The sequence below is a fragment of the Monodelphis domestica genome, chromosome 8, assembly GCF_027887165.1.
Source record: "Monodelphis domestica isolate mMonDom1 chromosome 8, mMonDom1.pri, whole genome shotgun sequence".
NCBI classification, from domain to species: Eukaryota; Metazoa; Chordata; class Mammalia; order Didelphimorphia; family Didelphidae; genus Monodelphis; species Monodelphis domestica.
In genome coordinates this window covers 182,054,588-182,079,457 of record NC_077234.1, presented here as the reverse complement: position 1 = coordinate 182,079,457, position 24,870 = coordinate 182,054,588, and the positions used below count along the sequence as shown (strand labels likewise).

General features: G+C 35.1%; 1 protein-coding gene across 10 annotated transcripts in view; it reads right to left on the bottom strand.

Moving 5' to 3' along the window:
- ARHGEF7 (Rho guanine nucleotide exchange factor 7) overlaps positions 1–24,870 on the bottom strand; it is a 381,786-nt gene that overhangs the window by 229,272 nt on the left and 127,644 nt on the right. For 9 of the 10 annotated variants that reach the window (XM_056807964.1, XM_056807962.1, XM_007501282.2 and 6 more), the window contains 2 exons: positions 20,620–20,704; positions 6,745–6,875 (listed from right to left, as the gene is read on the bottom strand). In XM_056807964.1, coding sequence (XP_056663942.1) covers positions 6,745–6,875; positions 20,620–20,704 — 216 coding nt within the window. Of the gene's footprint in view, positions 1–6,744; positions 6,876–20,619; positions 20,705–23,302; positions 23,371–24,870 lie in introns of those variants that run through there. The other variant, XM_056807966.1, reaches the window with a different exon arrangement.

The window sequence follows — 24,870 nt, the reverse complement described above, 5'->3', positions numbered from 1 at the left end:
TACTCTCCCTTCCTTAGCAATAAAAACTATTTCATAATTATCTTTGTATGCACAACACCTAAACCAGTGTTTGAAACCTACTGGGTATTTAATAAATGTTTATTGACTGACTGGATTGATCCTAAGTAATGTAAAGAAGATATGAGCAAATTATGGATTGCCTTTGGGCATATACTGAATCATTTCTACTAAACCCTTAACTGTCTCTCTGAGAAGAACTTGTGAATGATTCTTCCATGATCTTCTTTAACAACCAACATTAAGATTAGAAATAGTTTTTAAAATTGTGTGATTTCTCAGCCCCCTTTGCCCTATTATGCAATTGTATTACTGTCACTGAGAAAGGAGGTTTGTAATAGTTGAGGGTACTGAAGAGGACTGAAGGTCAACTGGGGATACAGGAATAGTAGATAACATGGAATGGAGGAGGTGAAAGGACAGAGAGACTCTGGAGGGCTGGAGAGGTAAAATGGAGGAATTCCCTCTGTAGCTGAAAGGCTGTCTTTGAAATCCCCTCACACTCAACCCATAAGAAAGGTATCCTGGATAAGGTTAGGTAAAGGATGACAGGACCAGCGTCCTTGAGAGAACTTCTGGGGACAAGCGGAGATTACTTAGCAAGGCTTGACTAATAGTTGAACCCCAGGGGTTCTCCTTGTCAGGCAAAAAGACTGTTACTGTTGGTTCTCATCTCACCTAGGCTAATGGCTATCTTAGCCACCAGCCTCTTATTCTTTGTTCTCCTTTCAAGATGAATCTGACTGCAATTTTCTATTTAATTAAAGCAAATCAAGAAAGGTGATAGGTTTGAGGGAAGAGGAAACCCTACTTGGGTTTCTAGTTTTTCTTCAGCTGAGCCAAGATAGCTCAGCTTCAACTTATCTATCTTCTTAGTTAATCAATGTCTCTCTCCTACCCTAACAAGTGGCAAGTGTCCTTCTTGGGAAGGTTATGGGATGGAAAGGATCTTCAGGGTGACCCCTTGAAGTTAAGGGATCAGCCCCTTCTCAGGAGCTATTATTGTTTGTTCTTCCTCTAATGTAGCATTTCTCGACCTCTCAATTTGTAGCAATGAGAACACATAATGCATATCAGGTATTTACATTCCGAATCAGAACTGTAGCAAAATAGTTTTGAAGTAGCCACCAAAATAATTTTTTGGTTTGGGGTCACTGCAACATGAGGAACCAAATTGTGGGGTCAAGGCATTAGAAAGGTTGAGAACCACTGCTCTAATGGATGTTCTCACACATACAAGAATGTTCTTCATCTCCAGGGTAAGAGAAAATGGAAGCAAGGTTTTCCTGGTCTTTGATCCACACTCAGCCAAGTACAAAGGGCAAAGGCACTTCAGTTAGTAGTTTCTCCCACAATCCTCTTCTCTCACTCCAACTGTGACTCCCCCCCCCTTCCATCACATTCCAACTGCTGTCTGTTCCACTTCAATGGGCAGAAATGCAAAAGCTTGATTCACAGTTTTCCTTTCCACAGGTTGCAAACGTTTGATGGAGAGAGACGGAATTAATCCGATGTTTGTCTTTCCCAACTAACAGATTCATCTCCTGGTAGACAACATTCTGGTGTTGAGGAGTAACAGGTAACTCTATTCAAATTATCAAGAGAAATATTAATACCAAAGTATCTGGAATGGCAGTTTTCATACTAAATTCACACAGATACTGCAGATAAAATCCAAAAGAGTAATGTGGTCCAATGGAAAGAGCAATGGCTTTTTAGTCAAAATGGCTTTGTTCAAATCCTGGCTTTGCCACTTTCTACCTGTGTGAACTTTGGCAAGTCATCTGATTTCTCTGAGACATGGTTCCTCAGTCAAGCCAAATAACTTCCAAGAGCCCTATCATGCTATCATCTTATGCATAAACTCCTGAAGATAGTTTCCATTGCAATTTATCCTATGTCTCTTGTGTGGAAAACTATGGACTGAAAACATTAGGAAGCTAAGGAACAAGGAATTTTTTTTCAATTTTCCTAGTTCTTCTCTACAAAATATCACATCCACTGAAAGTTTTCCCCATTAAAAACTAGCCCTTCTCAGGGGCAGCTGGGTAGCTCAGTGGATTGAGAGTCAGGCCTAGAGACAGGAGGTCCTAGGTTCAAATCTGACCTCAGACACTTCCCAGCTATGTGACCCTGGGCAAGTCACTTGACCCCCATTGCCTAGCCCTTACCACTCTTCTGCCTTGGAGCCAATACACAGTATTGACTCCAAGATGGAAGGTATGGGTTTAAAAAACAAACAAAACAAAACAAAAAAAACTAGCCCTTCTCTAGCAAAATCTAAATAATTAATATTCTAAAATTCTGAGGAACAGCAACAAATACTAATCTCCACCTTCTCTCTCTCTTCACTACCTAATAGCAAAACATTTTTCCCAGTTCACCAACTACAATAGTTTTTAGAACCAAAAAACCTACTTCATACTGATTTATATCAAAGAACAAATAAAATACTTATTCCCCTAAAACTAGTATTAAGCCATGACATTGTAAAAGCAAGGCAAAGAAAAATAAAATAATGCAACAAGGGAAATAAAAGTAAAACTTCAAGTTTTAAATAAAAAGGATGAAAGAAGTTAGCTAGAAAGAAAAAAAGAATAGTAATGGAAAACAATAAGGCCAATTTCTTTAATAAACTGAAGAATGAAAGTTGAGGTGGGATATAAGGAAAGAAAGGGGAACATGTTTTAAGTAGGAAAGATTTCAGAGAAAATTTTCACTTTTGAAAGAGAAAAAATATTGCTCTCTCATAAAGTCACAATTTTATTTAGAATCAAAGTGTATTAGAGATGAAAGACTTAAAAATAACTCTATCCACAACTACCTAGATTTAAAGATGAGGACACTGAGGCCAAGAAAGCTAAACAACCTGTTCCCAATTACAACAAATTAGAAGCAGGGACAATAAAACAGATTTTCTGATTCTTAGGGCCATTGTTCTACCCCCTTATTCCCTGTTGTCACCTTAAGTATTAATAAATTTAAAACAATAGCACAACTATTAGAATTAATCACAAAAACAATCAATAGGTAAATTAATTGTACCAAACATTGTTCCTTCTCCTTTTTTTGTAAATATGACTGAAATGCTGTTTTCCTGGGAAACTTTACATATATGTTAAAGAACTATCTAAAACTTCAGAAATATTAAGTTTATTTTGGGTTTTTTTTTTCATATAAAACAAGGCTTACTGGCTCTTATTGATCAAGAGAAATTAGAACCAAGTCCAATATCATGCTAAATAAACCCAGCTACTAGAAGGCTGACATAGTATATGTTTCCCTGCTCTCATAAATTAAAATGTCTTTAAAAGTTACCCATACTTGGGGTAAGTAGGTGGTTTAGGGGAATAGGGTTAGGCCTAGAGATAGGAGGTCCTGGGTTCAAATTTGGCCTGATATTTCCTTGCTGTGTGACCCTGACAAATCACTTAATTCCAATGGTCACTTAGTCTTTACCACTCTTCTACCTTGTGTGAAGATAGGATTAACTCTCCCCTTGTCTATTTTTAGCTAAACAAATCAAGAACTTAAAGTACCCCTACTTGACACTAAGTAAGAGTTTACAAATCACTTACTAAAATAAGCTCACACCTCCAAAGGTCACTGCCCAAGGCAAATTGAAAGACTGCTATAGGTTCCCATAAAGTGGGAGAGCTATAAGAAGTGACATTGAGAAAACTACTTTAAAAAGACCAGCTCAAGGATTCAGTTATTCTCTCTGTGTTGGTGAGCCAGCCTGGAGGAGGAGACTCTCCCTGCATCCTGAGTTGGCTTGGTGAGTGGAGTGATTCCTAACTTGGTTCTTTGGTAAGGAGACCCTCCCTGTTTGTTGGCACTTCAGTGGGACACTCCCTTCAGCATGAGTTCTGGGGAGATTCTTGGCAGTCTTAGCCTCCTGTACACTGAAGGTTCTCAGCCGATTCTTCAGCATCTCCTGATTCTTCAGACTTCAGCTTTCTAATTAGGACTTTAAGATTCTGGTGAGATTCGCTTTTGGATTCGCATTTGCAGTCTGGAGACATTAGGATTAAAATTAGGGTATTTGTAGCTAGGCAGTGCTTTCTGTCTCTTTGTCTGTATTTTTCCACTTTCACTCTTTCCAGCGCTGTAAACAAAGCTTCCAAAAGTAATTTGGACTTAAGCTTTAATTTTTAAATCAGTGACTACAATATTACTTTAGAATTCTCATATTTAGCATAAAACCTAAATTTAAAAATCTTACAGTTGGAACCCTTTGTTTTGATTCTAAGACTGAAGGGTAAGAGTTTTAAAAAATTACCTATACTCCCTATGTGAAATCAAGATCTTCTGTTTTGTAAATTATGATTGGTATTCATCACGTCTACTGTGATCTTCATTATATTTTCTTCTCTGTAAACTTATTTAAAATAACTTAAGTAACTCTATTTTAACAAATCACAACAACCCAGACCTGGTGATAAAAGTCCAACAACTGAAGGCAAAAGTAGGAATTAAGTCAATATATATGCCTTTCCTGTTTCACAAAAGACTGACAACTAAAAGAACCCCATCCCCTGCCACTTACAAATAGCTGGCATCACTTAGGATCACTGTTTTATAATAAATGTTATGAAATGAAAGGGTTTCATTCTAGGAAAAAAATGCTTACACACCAAGTCACCTCAAATTCATGGATATGAAACATGGAAATATTTCTTTTCAGAGTGCCTGGATGGCCATCTATAAAAACAGATGCTCTTACCAAAAAAAAAAAAAAAACTCACAAACTGAGTCTCCTAGAAGAGAAAGAAACAAGATATTTTAAGGGGAAAGGAAAATGGTAGAGTTGGGGGAAAAGAAGGAGAAAGGAAGATGATATACATTTGAAATATTTTTTCTCATTTAAAATTAGCACAGAGTTGTCAACTATAGAGCAAAAAATATTTCTTTTCACAATTTTTCTTTATGTCATAATCAAAGGCATATATTTTTACCAATGATTTATATATTTCTCTTTAATTTAGGGTCTTAATTCTCCCAAAGCAATCCCATACTCTTCTAGAGAGAGCTATGCCCAATAAAATTTCAATTTACTTCAATTAAATTCAGAAACAGGGAAATAGTTTTACTTTGAAAGGAAAAAAGTACAGATAAAAAAATGTTTCTGGTCTCCTCTATTTTCTTTTGTTTTGTTGAGGTGCTTAAGCTGTGTCTGACTTCATGATTCCATTTGGGATGGGGGGAGGGGGGCAAAGATACTACAGTGGTTTTTCCTTCTCCAGCTTATTTACAGATGAGGAAACTGAGGCAAACAGGGTAAAGGCTTGTCCAGGATCACACAGCTAATAAGGGTCTGAAGCTAGAGTTGAACTCAGGAAGAGGAGTGTTCCTGTCTCCAGGCCCAAGACACTATCTGCTTCACCACCTAGCTACTCAATCTGTTTTCTATTAGCTATCTTAAAAAATGGAAAAGATTATCTTAACTTTTATGTCAGAGGATTTTACTACTGCTTCCTAAAATACTCAAACCTATGTCTTTAAAAACTCTTAGCACTTAGTACAGGACCTGAGTACATAGTGCACAATGAAGTGCTTATTGACTGATTGCTTAATGCTGTCTTTGTCTACCAATTCCCCTTCTGTCTTAAAGTAGATATTCTATTATCTAAAGATCAAGGGAATTAACACATTTAGCTAGTACCACAATAAAAATCCACATCAATAAATACATACATATATATGTGTGTGTGCATATATATATACATGTATATATATATAAAACTGAATAGCAAAATTCCACATCTTATGATCTTCATGTTTTCCATGGCAGTATATGTATATGTGTCCATGTGCATGTATTTCTGATCCGAATAATTTATTTTTAACATTGAGGAAAACCAAGCACTTGTCTCACCTAAAACAACAGCTTTCGAGTATTAATTTAAAGAAGTGTGCTTTGGTTTATTTTGCATGACAAAGGAATTAAGTGGAGGAGGTAGTTGAGAGTCTTTTGTCTGAATAAATGGTCTTCAGACTTAAAAATGTCATCAAAACAGCAATGTTCACATCAAGTACTACCTTTTTTTCCCTAACAATTTTATCTAATACCATGTTTCTTGGTTTTTTCCCCTCTAAATTTTTACTCTGCCTTTTCCTATTTCATCATTACACTAATCAAACACTGTGTTCTTTGACCACTGTGATAATACAAAATCAAAGTTTTCTTCACTTAAACAGTCCATTAATTTAAATCTCATTCCCTTAAACTATTTTTTGGCTATCACATTGGGTTTCCTCTTTTATAAAACACAGTCTGACTTGTTAAAGCACTTTATAGCATATTTTTAAAGCAGAGAGAAAATGACTACTGAAGAACTTAGATTTTATAGATCTTAAATGTTCATTCTTGTCATGTATATGTGGATTCCTTAAAAATACATCTTTATTCCAACATTTTAGTGTAAGAAGACACTTATAAAGAGGACTAAATAAAGAAAAAAAAACACACAATTCCCCAATACCTCATTTTTATGGAGGGTCTAAAAAAGAAGCTATGTTCATTAACATTATTAACATACACACATGCACACATACAGGCACATACGAGAACATACTTGCAGGCCATCCATCCATCAGAATTTGTGAAGCCTCTGGATAGACAGAAGAATAGAAGCTTTCAAGACAACTTCTAATCCTTTATATCACCACTCTAATAACTCAAGTGTACACAATCAAATCAGTTTTTATTTTCATCAAACTTACCAAACTTCGATACTGGCCCTGGAACAATTTTGAAGTCCGACTGAGTAAAGACTGAGATCCAAGGGAATCAAAGGACTTTATTCGATGAGATGAGGGCCGAGCACATACAGAGTCACTACCCAGCCCAATGTCTGAAAAGGTAATGCACAAAAAAAAGTTGAAGATGTCTGACACCATGCACCCTCACTTTGCTCTAGACTTTAAAAATTGGGCAGCAACATATGAATACGCCAAAAGATTTCAACAAAGCAAAGTCATTTATATACTAGACATAAATATCTTTGTCTACTGTATAAATGACTTGCATTCATTCCCCAGTTACACTTCCAGACATTATCTGCAGCTAACTACTCTTACTAATCCTTTCCTGGCATAATTTTTCTGTGTTTAATTATTAAATTAATCCATGGTATTTCTTAATTTGAAGGGTCATGTGCAAAAGTTTTCATTAGTTACCATTCATCTAAGAAAAGCTGACTTTGCCAAACAAATGGCTCAACAAAGACAAGAAAGGGTAGTAGCAAATGGAGTCCAAAAAGGATTTATGCAACAAAACAAAAAAGAATCATGTTTCAAACTAACTGAAGGCAACTGTATTACTATAAAATAGATCCAATTCCTTCTAAATAGGGATTGTTTTATTAACAGTATTTATATCCTCAATACCTAGCACAGTGTGAGCCAGTGCTTACAAATATTTAACTGATTTTTAGTCTAGAAAAATCTTCCTTGAAGACACATTGTTCTGATTGCTTATCTCCATCTCTCAAACTGGGATACCTATACAACTTTACTTAACAGTGTGATACCCAGGACAAAATGAGATAATAAACATGAAAACATCATAAAATTAAGCAATTAGTTTTGCTGCATTTTAACTGTTTTTCACCAACACCCCAATCCACATAATATGCCACTCATTTCATCAAGTCAGACACTAGTGACCTACTAATGGGAGATAATTCCAAGACTTTTAAATGAGTTTTTTTAAATATTCCCAGACATTGAGAAAGCTCAGGTCACAGTAAAACTGTTTCAAAGCCGCCGCCCCCCCCCCCCCCAGCTACCTTGTATAAGGTGAACAGACATACTAAAGTATCATCCACATTCTCCTTTTAAATACAAAAATATTTCAACAGGCCACAATAATGAATGAGTCAAGTCTAGTAAGACTATATTTAATCTAGTTAAATGTAAAGTCCCAAACTTGGATTATAAAAATCAATAATCCAAATACAAAATTGGGAAAGTTAGAAAGTACTTTATGTGAAAATCACAGTCAAAAATATTCATGTGACTTTAGAATGCTCTTATAGAAGCACAATTTCCCCAAAAAAGTGAAACTATAGTTGCACTGTACTTTGTTGTGGTCATATTAGATTTAAAATATTGTGTTCCATTCTAGGTAATTTGTTTCTGAAAGGGCATTAAGAAAATAAAACACATGCAGAGGACCGCAAAGGTCAACATCAGTATCACCTTCCTTATCCACCCCTCATCTTCCCCCTCCTACCTTTTTTTTTTTTTAATTTAAAGCTCTGTACCCTTGGTGCCTATGACAGATAAATACTGGGTGACTGGTGGGTTGGTTGAAGATGTGATGGTTACAACAAATCATGCCATTACAGAATGACTTGATGGAAAGGTTTAATTTGAAGAGAAAAATGTTACAGGAAGGGGAAGAGTTTACCAGAAAGTTACAAATGGATGATAACTGTCCTTGTACATTTGAAGGATTACCCTGAGGAGGACAGATGGGATTTATTCAGATTGGTAATAAGAAATCAGAACTAGAAACAATGGGCTGGCAAAGAATAGCAAATTTTCAAAGAGTGCTTAAGACTCCAAAGCCCCTTAGAAATGACTCATTCCTTCAAGCCTCAGAAAAGCCTTGGGTGGTAGATGCCTATTATTGCCCTTCATTTTACAAAGAGGAAAATGAGGTTCAACGAGACACAACTTACTATCAGAGAATTTGAACCTGGCTCTTCATAATTCCAAGTCTAGCACTGTATCCCATATACCATACTGCTTCTCAGAGTCCAGCTACATGAAAAAATCCTTCTTAATTACCCCAGCTGTTTGGGTCCTTCCAATAAAAAGCTTCCAATAAAAGAAAGATTCTACTTGAAACTTAAAAAGGCAATAATAAAATTATTATTTTAAATTAAATTTTAAATTAATTTTAATTAATTTTAAATAATTTTAAATTAAATTAAAATTAATTAATTTTAAATAATTTTAAATTAAATTAAAAATAAAAATAAAAAAGGAAAAAGTCAATAAGCAGAGTTGAGAAGAGAGAGCATTCCGGGTATAGGGAACAGCCACAGAAAATGCTAAGAGCCAAGAGATGGAATGGCTGAATTTAATATAAATTTAATATATTTTTGCCTATAGTTGTTACAGGCAATAGATCTTGCAGTTTCCCTATGACCATACTACTCTAAGAAAAACCTTCAGCATTATTCCCCTCTACTGCCCTCTTCAGGACAAAAGTAAAAACCAAAGAAAATATTTTAAATGACCAAAGGGCAGAGGACTAATAGAACTGTCAAGAAATCCTATCCGGCTATGTAGATAGATGCCATTACAACTGCTATGCTGCCAAAGAATACATTAAAATCTGGATAATAGCCTATATTTAGACACTGTTACAGCAGTGACTATTATAGATACAGAAGATCAAAAAATAATAATGTATGAAAGAAAGAAAAAATTGCTCCCAACTGTCACATAAAGAAATATTTGTAAAATTTAAAGCATTATAGGGGCAGCTAAGTAGTTCAATGGATAGAGTCAGGACTAGAGACAAGAAATCCTGGGTTCATATCTGGCCTCTGATACTTCCTATGTGGCCCTGGACAAGTCATTTAACCCCAACTGCCTAGTCCTTATCACTCTTCTACTTTAGTATAGTGTAAGAAATAAGAGATTGTTTGTTTTTCATTTTAAGCATTATATATAGTAATTGTTAACGACTAAACAGTGAGAGATCTACTAATTTGCACAAAGAATGAGTAGTGAGAAGCATAAATATTCCTTGAATCTTAAGACAAATTTTTGCATAAAGCATTAAATGTCACATAATATAATTATAAAAGGATTATACAAAAGATTCTTTTACTAGAGGGAGGCAGAGATGACAATGATATGTACTTAAGAGATATGTGATACTGGCTTCTCTCATTTGTCATTATTTATTTATAAATTACAGTATAGGCTTGATCATTCTGGCTCAAATAACAGTCTGTGGGTAAAGCTTCTTTCTTCTCATATTTCCTTTAAAATATAAGCTGTTGTGACTTCTATTTTTACTCATATCTCTTATCAATATAACACATAGTATTGGTTTAGAGGTTTAAAACTAAAACTTCTGGAGAGCCTCTCTAAGTCACTAGTTTCCTCTGCCTCATCCTTTCTTATATTTTTAACATATTTTTATAAGATCAAAGGATCATAAATTTAGAGTTGGAAATGATCTCTAGTACAACTTCTTCATTTTACAGATGAAGGAACTAAAATCCAGAAAAATTATTTGTCCACGGTTTAATAAACAAGTGACAGAGACAGGATTCAAATCTAGGTCTTCCTTCAGCAATTACTGCAACTATAATCTTAAAGAGCTAGTCACTTTCCTGGGCTTCAAATGTCTAATCTGTAAAACAGGGGGATCAGAGGTTAATGGTCTCTGCGGTCATTTCAGGTATAGAGCTATCTATCTCCTGTTATTATTAGTCTCTCTCCAGCCTAGATTTCTTTCTCTTCGTCTTTGTTCCTCGCTGAATTATTAAAAACGTGGATTTCTCCTGGAGATTCTATACCTCTATAATAGCCCCTTTTAAGACTAGCTGCTCTTTTTACTACTTCCTCTATCTCAGAAAACCTGAGAAGATGTACATTCCTTGACCTCTTATCACTTGCCCTATAAGCCAATCACCAACTTTGAAGCTAATTTCATTCAACTATACTATGCTTTCTCAATCTTTGTCACTGTCGCCTAGAAATTTCATAGGTATTCTCCCACCTTTCCATACCTTTGGAATCTAGCTTCCAAACTCACCCTCAAACCTACACCACCTTACATTAGACTTAGAGACTTCAACACAATGATGTTAACTTTCCAACATTCTGTTTTCCTAGTTCCTTCAATGCCTTAAGTCATCTCTACTTTTTCTGCAAACCATTCTTCAGGGAAATTCAAACCTTAATCCTCACCATCCTGACAGTTTTCTACCTCCAATAATAACCAAAATGCATATAGTCCTTTAAAATTTGCAAAAAAAAACTTCATTTTCATTATCTCATTTGACTCTCACACCACCACTGTAAGACATTTCAAGAATTGTTATTCCATTTTAAAGTTGAAAAAACTGAGGTTCAAAAAGGTTAAATAACTTGTCCAGAATCACATAAGTGTCAGAGACAACAGTAATGCCCAAGTTTCTAATGATCCCAAACCTAATATTATTTCCAATACAGCATCTTCTTTCCAAGATCCTGAATTTTAAAAATCTCTCTTTTCTGCCTTCCCATTCCTCCTACTTCCTTAATATTCTCATATCTGTTCTCTGTCTTCACCATGACTTCTGGTCCATCAATTCCTTCATATTTTCCCTCATCACCTTGGTTTTACTTCCCTCCCAACTCAGTTGTGACACTCTTCTCAACCATCTCAAATATGTGTTTTTCTTCTACCCTCAAATTCCTTGCTCCCTTGAAATTCCACCTCTGTTAATTTTTGACCCTAGGTAATTCTTATTCCTGAGCGGTCTAACAGTACACTAGAGAAAAATCATAAAATTGCTGACTAAATCCAATGAAAAATTGTGCCATCTTAATTTCAACTGAATACTCACTGCATTGGTGTTATCTTTTATCTTTCATATCTCTTACTGATTTTCAAGCATATTCTCCCTATTCCAACAAGTTTCAATGATATTACATCCCACTTGGGTGAGAAGACTGAGGTGGTTTTTTTTTGGTATGTTTTTTTCTTTGTTTGGGGGAAGGGGGGGGGCTAGGTCTGGTCTTATTTAATTAGAAACAAGAGCAACTGCTCACATTCATATGGCATTTCAAACATCAACTGTCTCAACTAAGTCGGATTCCCTCTTCCATTTTTTCTAAAGTTCTCAATGTCTTCACTCATCCTTTCTCCCTTTCCCATCAATACCAAAGAAAAAAGCTGTCCTCTCTTCTTGCCAAAGCATATAACTCTGTACCTTCTGTCCTGTCCCAGTCTCTCCCTCAACTAGCCCTTTCTGTCATTCTACAAACAAGCTTTAGTCCCCAACAGTCCCCTACACCGTTATAAGGGAAAAAAACCTACCACTCAACTAAAATCCTATTTTTCTTTTTTGGCCATTAAACTTTTTGCTACAACAGTCTACATCTCTGCTTCTACTTTCTTACTAGCAGCTAACCCCTTGCAATCTATGATCCATTCCCCCAAATCTTACTAAACAGCTCTTTTTATTATAGCAAAGAACTAGAAACAAAGTGCACATCAACCAGGGAAGAGCTAAACAAATTATGGTATGTTACTGTAATACAACAGTGTTGTACCATAGGTAATGATGCATACGATGCATTAGGAAAAACCTGGTAAGACTTGTATGAAATGATACAGAGTAAAATGATCGGAACTACAACACTTAATACAACAATCACAATAATATAAAGAAAAATAACTCTAGTTGATATCTCTCAAATTCCCCTCAAAATAACTTCTCAAAGTGAATTCTGGAGGGTCAGAACCCACAAAAGAATAATAACTCTAAAACACTATAGAACTCTGATCAACAATGACAAATCATAACTTGAGAAGACTGAACAAAGATGCCACCCTCTGCAGGCAGAAAGTGCTAAAGAATGAAGTACACATTATCTGGCAATGTGTCTATATTGTTTTTGCTTCATAAAACTTAATTATTACAATAAATTGTTTCTAGTATAGGGCCAAAGGATGGAGTAAAGACTGGAAAGTGATAGAAAAGATAGATATAGAGATATAGATATAGATAGATAGATAGATAGATAGATAGATAGAGAGAGAGAGAGAGAGAGAGAGAGAAATAAGAAATAAAAGTTCAGAACAAGACCCAAAAGTGGAAATTTTATAACTATGTTAAATTTAATATATACTTTAAAATAAACTGTATATCATAGTAGTTTTTATGCTTTCATAATCCTTTTTAATATTGAAGTCTTTGTAGAACAAAAGTTTTTCGGCATTTACATTCATAACAAAAAATGAATATTTTTACTAATGATGACCAGTATCAAGTTGGATGCTACAGCAAGAGCTGGGTGGTAACACAAGCCAACTAAGAATTTAGCATACATAATAAGATAAAGAAGACTAATATGGATGTAGATGACCAACAAGTCACTATGGAAGCTGGACTAGAGTCAACTTAAGGGCAGCTAAGAGTTTGGAATTTCAGCATTATGTGCCATCATATTAGTAGCTCAAACTCAACAAGCAAAAAGGAAAGTGATAAATGTTGATGAAGTGGCAAAATTGAGACATTAATACATTGTTGGTGGACTTGTGAACTGATCCAATCATTCTAGAAGTCAATTTGAAACTATGCCCAAAGAGTCATAAAACTGTGCATCTGGTGCACTGCTGGATCTGTACACTACAGAAATCATTAAAAAGAGAGAAATATTTATAGCGGCTCTTTTTGTGGTGGCAAAGAATTGGAAATTGAGAGATTGTCCATCAACTGGAAAATAGCTAAACAAATTGTGGTTTATGTTAGTGATGGAATACTATTGTGCTATTAATAATGATGAACAGGATGATTTCAGAAGGAGCTGGAAAGATCTACATGAACTGATGCAGAGTGAAATAAGTAGAGCTGGGAGAACATTGTACACAGTAACAGCAATATACAATGATCAACTAACTGTGAAAGATTTAGCTACTCTCAACAATGCAATGACCTGGAACAATTCTGAAGGACTTATAATGGAGAATGCTATCCATCTCCAGAGAAAGAACTGTTGGAATATGATGCAGATCAAAGCATATTATCTTTCACATCAGTTTATTTACAGTTTTATTTTGGAGTTTTATATGAGTGTGCTCTTATAACACTGACCAATAAGAAAGCATTTTGCATGATAATACATGTATGGCTGAGATCAACTTTTTACCATCTTCTAGTGGAGGGAGGGAAAAAAGGAAAGGAGACAGTTTGGATCTTATAAATTTGAGAAAATATGTTGAAAATTATTATTACATGCAGTTGGGAAAATAAAATATCTGAATAAAAATAAAAAATAAAGTATGGGCCAGGGTACTATATTAGATAGGAATGTAAAGGTTAACTGGAGTCAGACTGGGGGAGAGGGGCCCTGAATGTAAGCAGTTTAAATATTATCCATCATGCTTATCATGAATATCTTTTACTCTAGCCTCTCTCACCCATCCACACTTAAAAAATTTCCAGATTGTTTTTATTTTACTAAGGTAAAATATCTTTCAAATGTATTCCCTCCTTTTCATTCCTAATAATAACCCTAGTTCAGCCTAGAGACAGGAGGTCCTAGGTTCAAATCTGGCCTCAGACACTTCCTATCTGTGTAACCCTGGGCAAGTCACTTTAACCCCACTGCCTAGCCCTTACTGCTCTTCTGCCTTAGAACCAAAACACACTATTGACTCTTAAGACAGAAGATAAGGGTTTAAAAAAATAGTAACAATAACTCTAGTTCACTCCCTCATTGTTGGTTGTCTCTCGAACCGGAACCGAGGATGACGATTGTCTTTGTGCGTTTTTGTGCACAAAGACACCTGTGCATGAAGATTTAAGTGGAAAAGTCGATGCACAGAGACAGTCCCACTCTCTGGGCGTTGGAAGCCTGGGTCCAGTGGCACGAAAAGTTGTTACACCTGGAGACTTCCTCAGCTGCATTGGGTGGCTGTGTTGTCTTTTGTACTCCAACACGCCCACAGTGCCTTGCTGCATCACCATCTCAGCCGTTGAACCTTCTTGTTGGTTTCTTCCGCCTGTTCCGCCGAAGCAGTCTTCACATGCTGGGTGAGCAAAGCCCTGGTTCACCAGGGGTCGACATCGACCCGATGGCTACACTCACAAGGTTTAGCCGGCCTGTCGAAGCCGTTGCCCGGGGTGTGGCCGCTGCCGTATGCTAGCAGCTACTGGGAGCCACAAGTGAGAGCTGGGTGTCAGGTGAGGGTCAGAGGTTAGAGAGCTGCCCTAGAAGGGCATGACAAGCCCTCCATACCAGAGATACTACCCCTCCCTGAACACCCCATACACTCCCTCATTACATGGATTCTTAACAATCTCATAACTGGTCTTCTTGCCCTTTCCAATCCATCCTTCACACTAATGCCAAAACAACCTTCTAACATATCATTCACTCCCTCATTACATGGATTCTTAACAATCTCATAACTGGTCTTCTTGCCCTTTCCAATCCATCCTTCACACTAATGCCAAAACAACCTTCTAACATATCATTCAGATTGCATCATTCCCTTGCTCAAAAACTTTCAGGTAGTTTTCTCATTACCTAACAAATTATAAAAAGCAGACTGTGGCATTCAAGGCTTTTGTACTCTATCCCTACTTTTACATTCTTAGCTTATACAGTGTCCTTCACTTTAATGTATGTTCTGAGCAAACTAGATTACCATCCATCCTCCCATTCTCATCCTGCCATCTTCTATTTTCATGATTTTCTTTATGCCATCATCCAGGCATAGAAAAGATTCACCTCCTGACTTATGTACCTCTCTTTAGAGGTGTCTCTCTTCCATTAATATCCAAGTAATATTCAAGTATTAGCTTCAATTTAATTTGACAAATATTTACACTCTAGGAAACCTTTGCTGATGCCTCCTTCCTCCATCTAAAAGTAATCTATCTCCCCTTAAACTTTTCATAGTACTGTTAAAATTTATTCTAAACTCATTAAATATAAAATAGACAAATAACAATTTTAAAATCCCACAAAAATAGATATTTTTCAGCTTAACATATATAATATATCCTACTTGCTCCTGTGTCCTCTTTTACAATGTTTTTCATCTTTGTAACTTTCCAGATTGTGTTGGTGGTTTTCTAAAAATATTCTCATAGTCAGTGTTCTGATTTTGCTACTTTCACTCTGTATTTCTTAATATAAAAAGTAATGCAACTTAGTGGATAAAGTGCTGGCCCCTTAGCCAGAAAGATCTGGGGTCAAGTCTGTGATCAAATACTTACTGTACTATCCAGGTCAACTTAACTTCAATTTCCTTATCTGTAAAATGAGCTGTCTAAATGATGTTTTCAAAGTTTCATTCCAATTCTAAATCTATTATCATAAGATCCTACAATATAGATTATCCTATATTTCATTGAATTCCTCATAATGGTGCCCTCTTATGCCATGAAAATATCTGTATACACTCATCTATTACAATTAATAGGCAATCAATATACACGTATTAATGTCCTACATTGTGCCAGACACTACACTAAGTACTGGAAATACATTACAACATATCAGTTTGTAGAGAATGTGTCTTGAAGGAAGTGAGAGATTCTATGAGGATGAAGTGAGTCATGTGGGTTATTTCCCCTTTTTTTGCTATTAATCAGTTAACACTACTTTAAATACTTTTATAGTTATAAGTCTTTTTTTCTTTTAGCAATATTTTCAAAGTATAATCTCAATAATGTCAGATATAAAAATGGAATTTTTCTGCTTAGTGTGTCATGAGCTCTATATAGGTATTTTTATTTGTATATATGTATTTTATATATGCATATATGTGTATTTATATTTGATGGTGATTTATTTATTCTATTTCTTCCTTTATTCCTATCTCTTTACATATTTAGTACTTAATTCCTATTGCTTTCCCTTTTCCAAAACTCAGATTCTCAAGAGATTTTTCCTTTTAATTCCTCTCATATGTCTAAAAAGTCCTGGTACTGTAATAGATGCCAATATTGGGAAATTTATGGTAATAGGACAGGGACACCGGGAAGCAAGCTAGAGGAAAGACTGGATCTTGCACTCCTCGCCCCACACCACTTCCTGTCCCTTTCTCAACTGATCTAAAGGCTCTTCTCAGGAAGAAATAGGCTTGAAGGTTTCCCAATAACTAATCCCACAGTTTAGATCTTTTAACTAAAAGGATTTTATTCTTCAAGATAGAGGAAGTAGGGAGATGGGAGGGGGTGAGAGGAAAATAGGTTTCCCTAATCTTATAAATTATCCCTGTTGATGAGAAGATTGAAATATAAATTTAAGACACTCAGTCAGTTTCCCTAAAGAGAAATGTTGATCGCAAGAGGTTGACAAGATTTCTCCTGAATTGAAATCGAAGGTCTCCACAGCACTCAGTCTCCTGAACAGGCAATGCCCAAAGAGAGTTTGTTTTTCCAACTCTCCTTTCCACAGTCAGAAAAGGAAGTGAATTCAAGCTACTGGGCTTCTCAACTGCCCTCTTCAAAATTCCATTAGAACCTTGTCTCCATCTGGTTGACTGACAGGTCACCAAAATTCCAACTCTCTTGCTTTTTCTTGTAAATCTCTTGTGTTTCAATCTCATCCTTACAGTACAGAACCATCAAGAACACAATATCTATATTGCCTCACCACAAAAAACATGGTAAGACATGGTCTTAAAGCAAATGCTGGACCGCAGGCCATTGTCACCAAATTACCATAGTTCAATAAAAGGAAGCAACAGGTGCTTCCTCTCTGCCTTACTTCTCATTCATTTTTTTTTTTTTTTGGAAATAGTCAAATACAACATTTTGGCACTCACTTTCAGTGAGTGGATATCATGTGTGATAACATATCTAACCAGTACCCTTATTCTACAGAAATAAGATTCTAGCTTAGAGCTAAAACTATAAGGTAATGCTAAAAGGGAATCTTTTCTCTTACTTTTAAGCACTCCTTACTCTTTCATCCCAAAGATAAGCCTATTTCCATTGTGTATATTATATAGGCATTATATAAACACAACATTTACAAATGAACCAATCACTCTATGGTTGAAGGATCAAGAATGTAAGAAAAGACAAAAAAAAAAACTGCAGATAAGGAAGATGCTATCAAAGGCATCTTACTGCTAAACCTTTTATTTTGTTTTCTATTAAATTTCCCACAAAGTAAAAATTCAGAAAGAGTGAAAGGCAAATAAAACTTAGCTTTTGAATCTTCCCTTTTTGCCCCACAGCCAACTTCCAGATAATATTCAAAGGAGTTTTTCAGGAACAAGATTCAAGAGTAAAATTTCTCATTACTTATAAATGGCTAAGACATGTAAGAATAGTTCCACCACTCTTAGCACACAAGTGTGAAAGTAGGATATTTCCCTATTATATTTAGCTACAAATTGGGATTTAGGAATCCCAAGGATCAAATTCTTCAGGGCACCATTATAGCTGTTGTGACTCTAGAAAAGGATATATGTTTTGGGACACTACTCCCAAAGCTACTTTCCTTGGTCATGATAACATATGAATAACTATATTCTTTATACAGCAGGACCTCATTTTACTCGAATTCAATACACATAACAAATTCAGGTACACATGATTGGCAATCAAAAAAAAAAAGGCAGAAAAACATGTAAAACAAAACATTTTAGTTACTCACTAAATCCGTGTCACTTTCCACACTCATTCTTACTCTGAGAAGCCTTGGTGGGAGTCATAACAGTTTTTTTCCCAACATTAGCTCTCTCATCAGTCTTTGTCTTGAGTTCTCACTTGTAACAAGTCATTTCCAAGTCAAAGCAATGCTTCTCTTTATTTCATTAATGCTATTTAGTTTTTAATAATGACCCCAAAGTACAAAAGCAGTAATGCTGGTAGCTCTGATAAGCGTAAGAAAAGTCTTAGAGTTCCTAGGTATGTTTGTATAAGTAATATTTATTAAAATGGGGTTCATTATCGCATGATTTTCAACTTACATTAAGGGTCTTAAAACATATTGGTCAGGGAAGCAACAAATTGGGAAACAATCTTCATAAAAACCTCTGACAAAGGTTTAATTACTCAAATTTACAAAGAGCTACATCAATTGTACAAAAAATCAAGCCATTCTCCAATTGACAAATGGGCAAGGGACATGAACAGGCAGTTCTCAGCCAAAGAAATCAAAACTATTAATAAGCACATGAAAAAGTGCTCTACATCTCTGATAATCAGAGAGATGCAAATCAAAGCAACTCTGAGGTATCACCTCACACCTAGCAGATTGGCTAACATGACAGTTATGGAATGTAATGAATGCTGGAGGGGATATGGCAAAGTAGGGACATTAATTCATTGCTGGTGGAGTTGTGAACTGATCCAGCCATTCTGGAGGGCAGTTTGGAACTATGCCCAAAGGGCGACAAAAGAATATCTACCCTTTGATCCAGCCATAGCACTGCTGGGTCTGTACCCCAAAGAGATAATAAGGAAAAAAAAATGTACCAGAATATTCATAGCTGCACTCTTTGTGGTAGCAAAAAACTGGAAAATGAGGGGATGCCCTTCAATTGGGGAATGGCTGAACAAATTGTGGTATATGTTGGTGATGGAATACTATTGTGCTAAAAGGAATAATAAAGTGGAGGAATTCCATGGAGACTGGAACAACCTCCAGGAAGTGATGTAGAGCAAAAAGAGCAGAACCAAGAGAACATTGTACACAGAGACTGATACATTGTGGTACAATCGAAGGTGATGGACTTCTCCATTAGTGGCAATGCAGTGTCCCTGAACAATCTGCAGGGATCTAAAAAACACTATCCACAAGCAGAGAACAAACTATGGGAGTAAAAACACCGAGGAAAAGCAACTGCTTGACTACAGGGGGGAAGGGGATGTGACAGAGGAGAGACTCTAAATGAACACTCTAATGCAAATACCAACAACATGGAAATGGGTTCGAACCAAGAGCACATGTGATACCCAGTGGAATTGCGCGTGGGCTATGGGAGAGTTGGGGGGGGGGAGAGGAAAAGAAAATCATCTTTGTTTCCAATGAATAATGTTTGGAAATGACCAAATAAAATAATGTTTAAAGTGGGGGAAAAAAAAACATATTGGTCAGGTAAAATCATGTATGTAGATAATAGGTCCTGGCAGATCCTACCTGAAAAGCTTTTCACTACAAGTCTTGAAAGTACAGGATTGAAAAAGTACCATGAGAGGGCTAGCCAAAAAAAATTTTTTTAATAATAGCAACCAAATCATTAAACCACTAAGGCTTAAAGTAGCTATGACCAAATAACAGGAAAAAGCTCCTTGACAGAATGGTTAATAATCTTATTTGTTTGGGGGTTTTTTGTATTTGTATCCTCAGTATATAATACAGTACCTGGCACATAGCAAGTTAATAAAATGCTTATTGACTGAATGACTGGATAGGAGGAAAGTGCAAACTCCATTACTGAAATCTCAGATCCTTAAAATACTAAAGCACTATACCCCACAATCTGGACCTGTTTTACAATGTTCTAAAACAAACTCTTTAAGAGAAAACTGGAGCAGTCCTTGTTAACCTATATCTCAAGAAGGCCCCAGATCCTTGTGACACCAAGTCTGTTGTTTTTAATGAGAAAACTGTAAGTTAATCTTAAATTACCAGTGAAGATGTGCTGAACTCACAAGAAGAATTTCCCCCCAATAACAAAAATAAAATAAAAAATAGAATTGGTCAAAGTTAATGAAAATCAAGGTCTGCTTATTAAAAATAATAAACTGAAAAATGTTTATTTTTCTCCACTAACAATAAATTTTAAAAAAACTGCACAGAAACACTCTTGAAGATAATAATGAGAGGTCTTCTTCCTTCCTCCAATCCCCAACCAGAATTCAATGAAGCAGAATAGAATCTTACCTGCTGTGACTTTATTTAAAGTGACTAAGGAGCTGAGAACCTTGTTAAAGTTCTGTCCCTGATACAAATCATTTGCATCAAATGTCTGAAAGGGAAAGGGGGGAAAAAATAAAGTTAGTAAAATTCTAGATTTGTTTCAGACAAAATCACATGCTCAATTATACAAATGATGATCGTCATATAAATGATGTGACTAAGTTTATAAAAATGGAGAAACAATCTCAAAACAAGGTCATAAGAACTCCATCTCTTTTGAGTATAAATTCCATTCTCAAAGCTTTGGTTTGATTTCCAAAATATCAGCAATGATCCCCGTATTGCCTGCCCTCTTTGAACCCAAGGTTTAGATCATGTTCCTGGACACTGCATTCAATAAATGTTAGTAACCATAATAAAGTTTTGCTTTCCTCCTGTTGTTAAATTAGTGAGCTAGAGTAGCTCAACAAGGAAAAGGGTCAGAGGATGAGGCTCCTTTTCCTGTTCAGGAGAGGAGGGGTAAAATAGCAGACCATTCCAGAGCTAACAATGGCAAAGCACTAACTCACTAGAGTTCACATGTGAATGTGAAAGGCAAGGGAAAATCTGAAAAAGCTATTCAGAATGGAAAATAAGAATAGTAGTCAAGAGGCAGAAATTCAACAAGGCACTTATAAACTTCTAAGCAAAATTTGAAAATTGTACTCCTGATATTCTGGTGCATATGAGAAACTGATAAATGACATACATATTATATATATATATATATATATATATATATATATATATATATATATAAACTAATATATGACAAAATACATGTGATAAGGAGTAGACTCATCTGTATTAAAGATATGTATGTCAATAAAAAAGCAATATTACCAACTATTTTTTGTTGTAACCTCACCACTGTGTAATGTCCCCTAGATGGGTTGCCTAATCATACACACACACATATACTTTTAAGCAACATTTCTCATTATTGTACAGAATACTAAAAGTAAGACCAAAATTATATTCAAGGCTTAGTTTTTTCCTTCATGGTAATGTCCATAAACATACAAATATGGTAAAGTTGATAACTTCAAGGAAATATGTCAGTGATAGAAATGGTTAAGACCAAATCTACCATTTGGCATTGCAGAGAATATCTTGAATTTCTTGCATTAGGCAAAAAAAGCATAAATGCAAGAAACCTGGGTTGATCACAGGTTTAGAATTGTAAAATCTCTATTTACACATAATAGAAATGCAACATAACCCTTAATCCAATACTTATCAAAAAGTCCAAATAATATAATCTAAGCATCAACGCCCTTCTCAAAGCCTTAAGCCTTAGAGAAAAATAATGGACTGGAACAAGTAATGTTATTTTTATATATGTGTGTGTGTGTGTGTGTGTGTGTGTGTGTGTGTGTGTGTATATATATTTAACTATAAGATTTCTCTGGGAAAATGTGAATGATCCAACCAGTGTGATTCAAATATTAGCAGGCATTCAGAAAATATTTTCATTAACTAAACAGTCCATATTAAGCATCTAACAAGCTCATAGTCTATAAAAATTCTCTCATCTATGTTCATATTTATATGTAAATACATTTATAGATTATTTGTGTATTAGTCACATCTCTAAGAACAGAAATATCTTATTTCTTTGCTCTGAACCTACGCCTAACAACCTTCTCCATTTCATCATGCCTTAACACCATGAACTTTATAAGCACTTAAATTTTCACTGAAATTAAAGTCTTATGTAAGAGGTCCAGGAGAAAAGCTCATTTTTAAAATGTGTCAAAGTGGCAATAGGAGGAAAGTGGAGTTTCCACTTTATTCAGATACTTCAGTTCTGAAAAATTACTTGCCTTATGTGTCTAGTATTAATCAAAAGTTATCTAAAACATTAAATTACAGAAATAAGAACTGAACCTGTGATCCCACTATTATAAAAAGCTCTCACTAATACAAATCAGAACTTTTACTACAGCTTAACAGTCTTGGAAGTTGATCAAAGTTACACTACTAGTACATGTCTTCCTGGCCATAAGACCCACTCTTATCTACTATATCATGCTACCTCCAACTAAATTATTTAATTTTTTAATGACAGTTTAATAAGGAAAAAAAATTAAGAAACTACTTAAAACATGTGAAAAGCCAGCTAACTACACTTTAATTCATAGAGATTTTCTAAAGTATCTTTTCACTCAGAATTAACAAAAGTTAATAGCAAACATAAAATGCAACAAAGAATATTTTTTAGGGATATAGACTATTTATAGAAACTATATTTAGTAATGTATCTTTTAACATGAATACCAAAATTGAAGTATCATCTGACAGAGGCAGAAAGTAAGACCCCTACTATAACAGTAAGTACCAAAGATACTAGACAGGATTCAGAACATTTAATAAGAAGGGGGGGGGGGGGGGTAATTTAACATCCAAAAATTTATGACATAAGAAAGTAAATCTAACTCCAAAGGGGAAAAAAAAAACTACTTGATCCAAAGAGTAATCCAAACTTATGAAACAACATTGGGTTGTTTTTTTATTTTTGTTTGGTTTTTTTTTTAATCACTCTGGATTTCAGTTTTCTTACTTAGTAACTGTATTAAATAAGGCCTTCTAGGTAAAGCTATATCAAGCTTAAATCTTCAATAAACTCATCAGTCTGAAATTAAAATGTAGATAAATTTTAACTAACCTTCATTGTGGAGAAAAAGACAGCACCTCGCCAGACCCAGTTAAATGCAAGAATAACAGGATGTTAAAAACATAGAGTTTCCTGTTGTTCCAGTACCATTCCTCTTTCTTACTTGGATACTAAGCAACATGTGATTGGTTGAAATTGCCTACCAATGGGCTCTAACATGAGGTCAGAATACACACACATATCACTGGTTTTACTTAACAGGAAACTAGACAATGAAATGAGATAAATGTTCTCTATGGACCAAAAGGAAATTTTAATATTATGTGTTATTAAGTGATCTAATACTCTACTAGAAGATAGTAAAATATTTGCTTAAGTAGAAATATACTAAAAGCAGGAATCAAAGGAAGTTCAGGGAACAGAGGATCTTATTACAATGAACTTCTCAAGACAAATCTCCAAAAACCATTTCAATTTCACTTAAATGAATACTTCTCTAGGAATAGTTTAAATTTATACTGATGAATTAAATTCACATTTAATACATTATGGTGTTTCTTATTCAATACCTTCTAATTTAAAATGTATTATTTAATATTTGTATTATTATAAATGTATTAGTTAATAGTATTAAATTATTTAATTAAAAAGCATTACTTAACAGAAACTGATGAACACACTCTAACCTCTCCCAAATGCCACGGGGACTAATGAGAAGCTAAGAAAAAAGGGCAAGAATATTTATTTTAAGGGGATTTGGAAAGAGAGATTACTTGGAGTGGGAAAGTTGTATTTTTTTTTAAAAGAAAGAAAAAGAACAGGAAGAAGGTTAAAAGTCATTCTTCAGATTGCTCTAGCACATTAATTAAAATACTATAAAATCCTGTTCTTATGTGAATTCCCAAAAATATACTAGCTAGTAAGAACGAGGTTACATGCTAATACAGATTGTGTAATTAGGATCCCCTCCTGAGAGACTCTCTTCCCCAGCCTCCCCAACCTCCCCAGTCCTGTGCTGTGAAGAAGGGTGAGAGGGCGGAGCTACACGAAACTTTTATCTTCCCTTCATCAGTATGCTATATATGCTGGGAAAGAGTCCTTGGGGAGAGAATCCCAATTATAAAATATATAGGAGGAAAATATGGGACTTGGAATATTCACAAAAGAGTAGGTGGTGCTCACCATGACACAAAGCACAAATGCACCAATACTCTTTAAAAAACTGTAATACCTTCTAGTGACCTTTGGCAATTTTGTATATTTGGATCAAATAAAGGAGTAGAACTATTTAAAATGTCAATAAAATATAATAAATTTAATATGTCTATAATAACATAATAAATTAAAATAATATAAAAAATCATTCAGAAAGCCAGTCCATTAAACATGGTTCTTAAAACATTACATAAAATGCCTTTAATAAAAAAAAATTTTTTTAATTTCCCCCAGAAGCAGTAATAGCTACCAGGCAAGACAAAAAACTAGAGTTAGCTGTTGCTCCTTAGCATGGATTTTAAAAACCACAATGGTAAATGACTTAAGTTCCTGCTAAGGGAACTGTTCTATTGCCACGACTATGAAATACAGGCACAAAGAAAACATCTAGTTCCTCATGCACC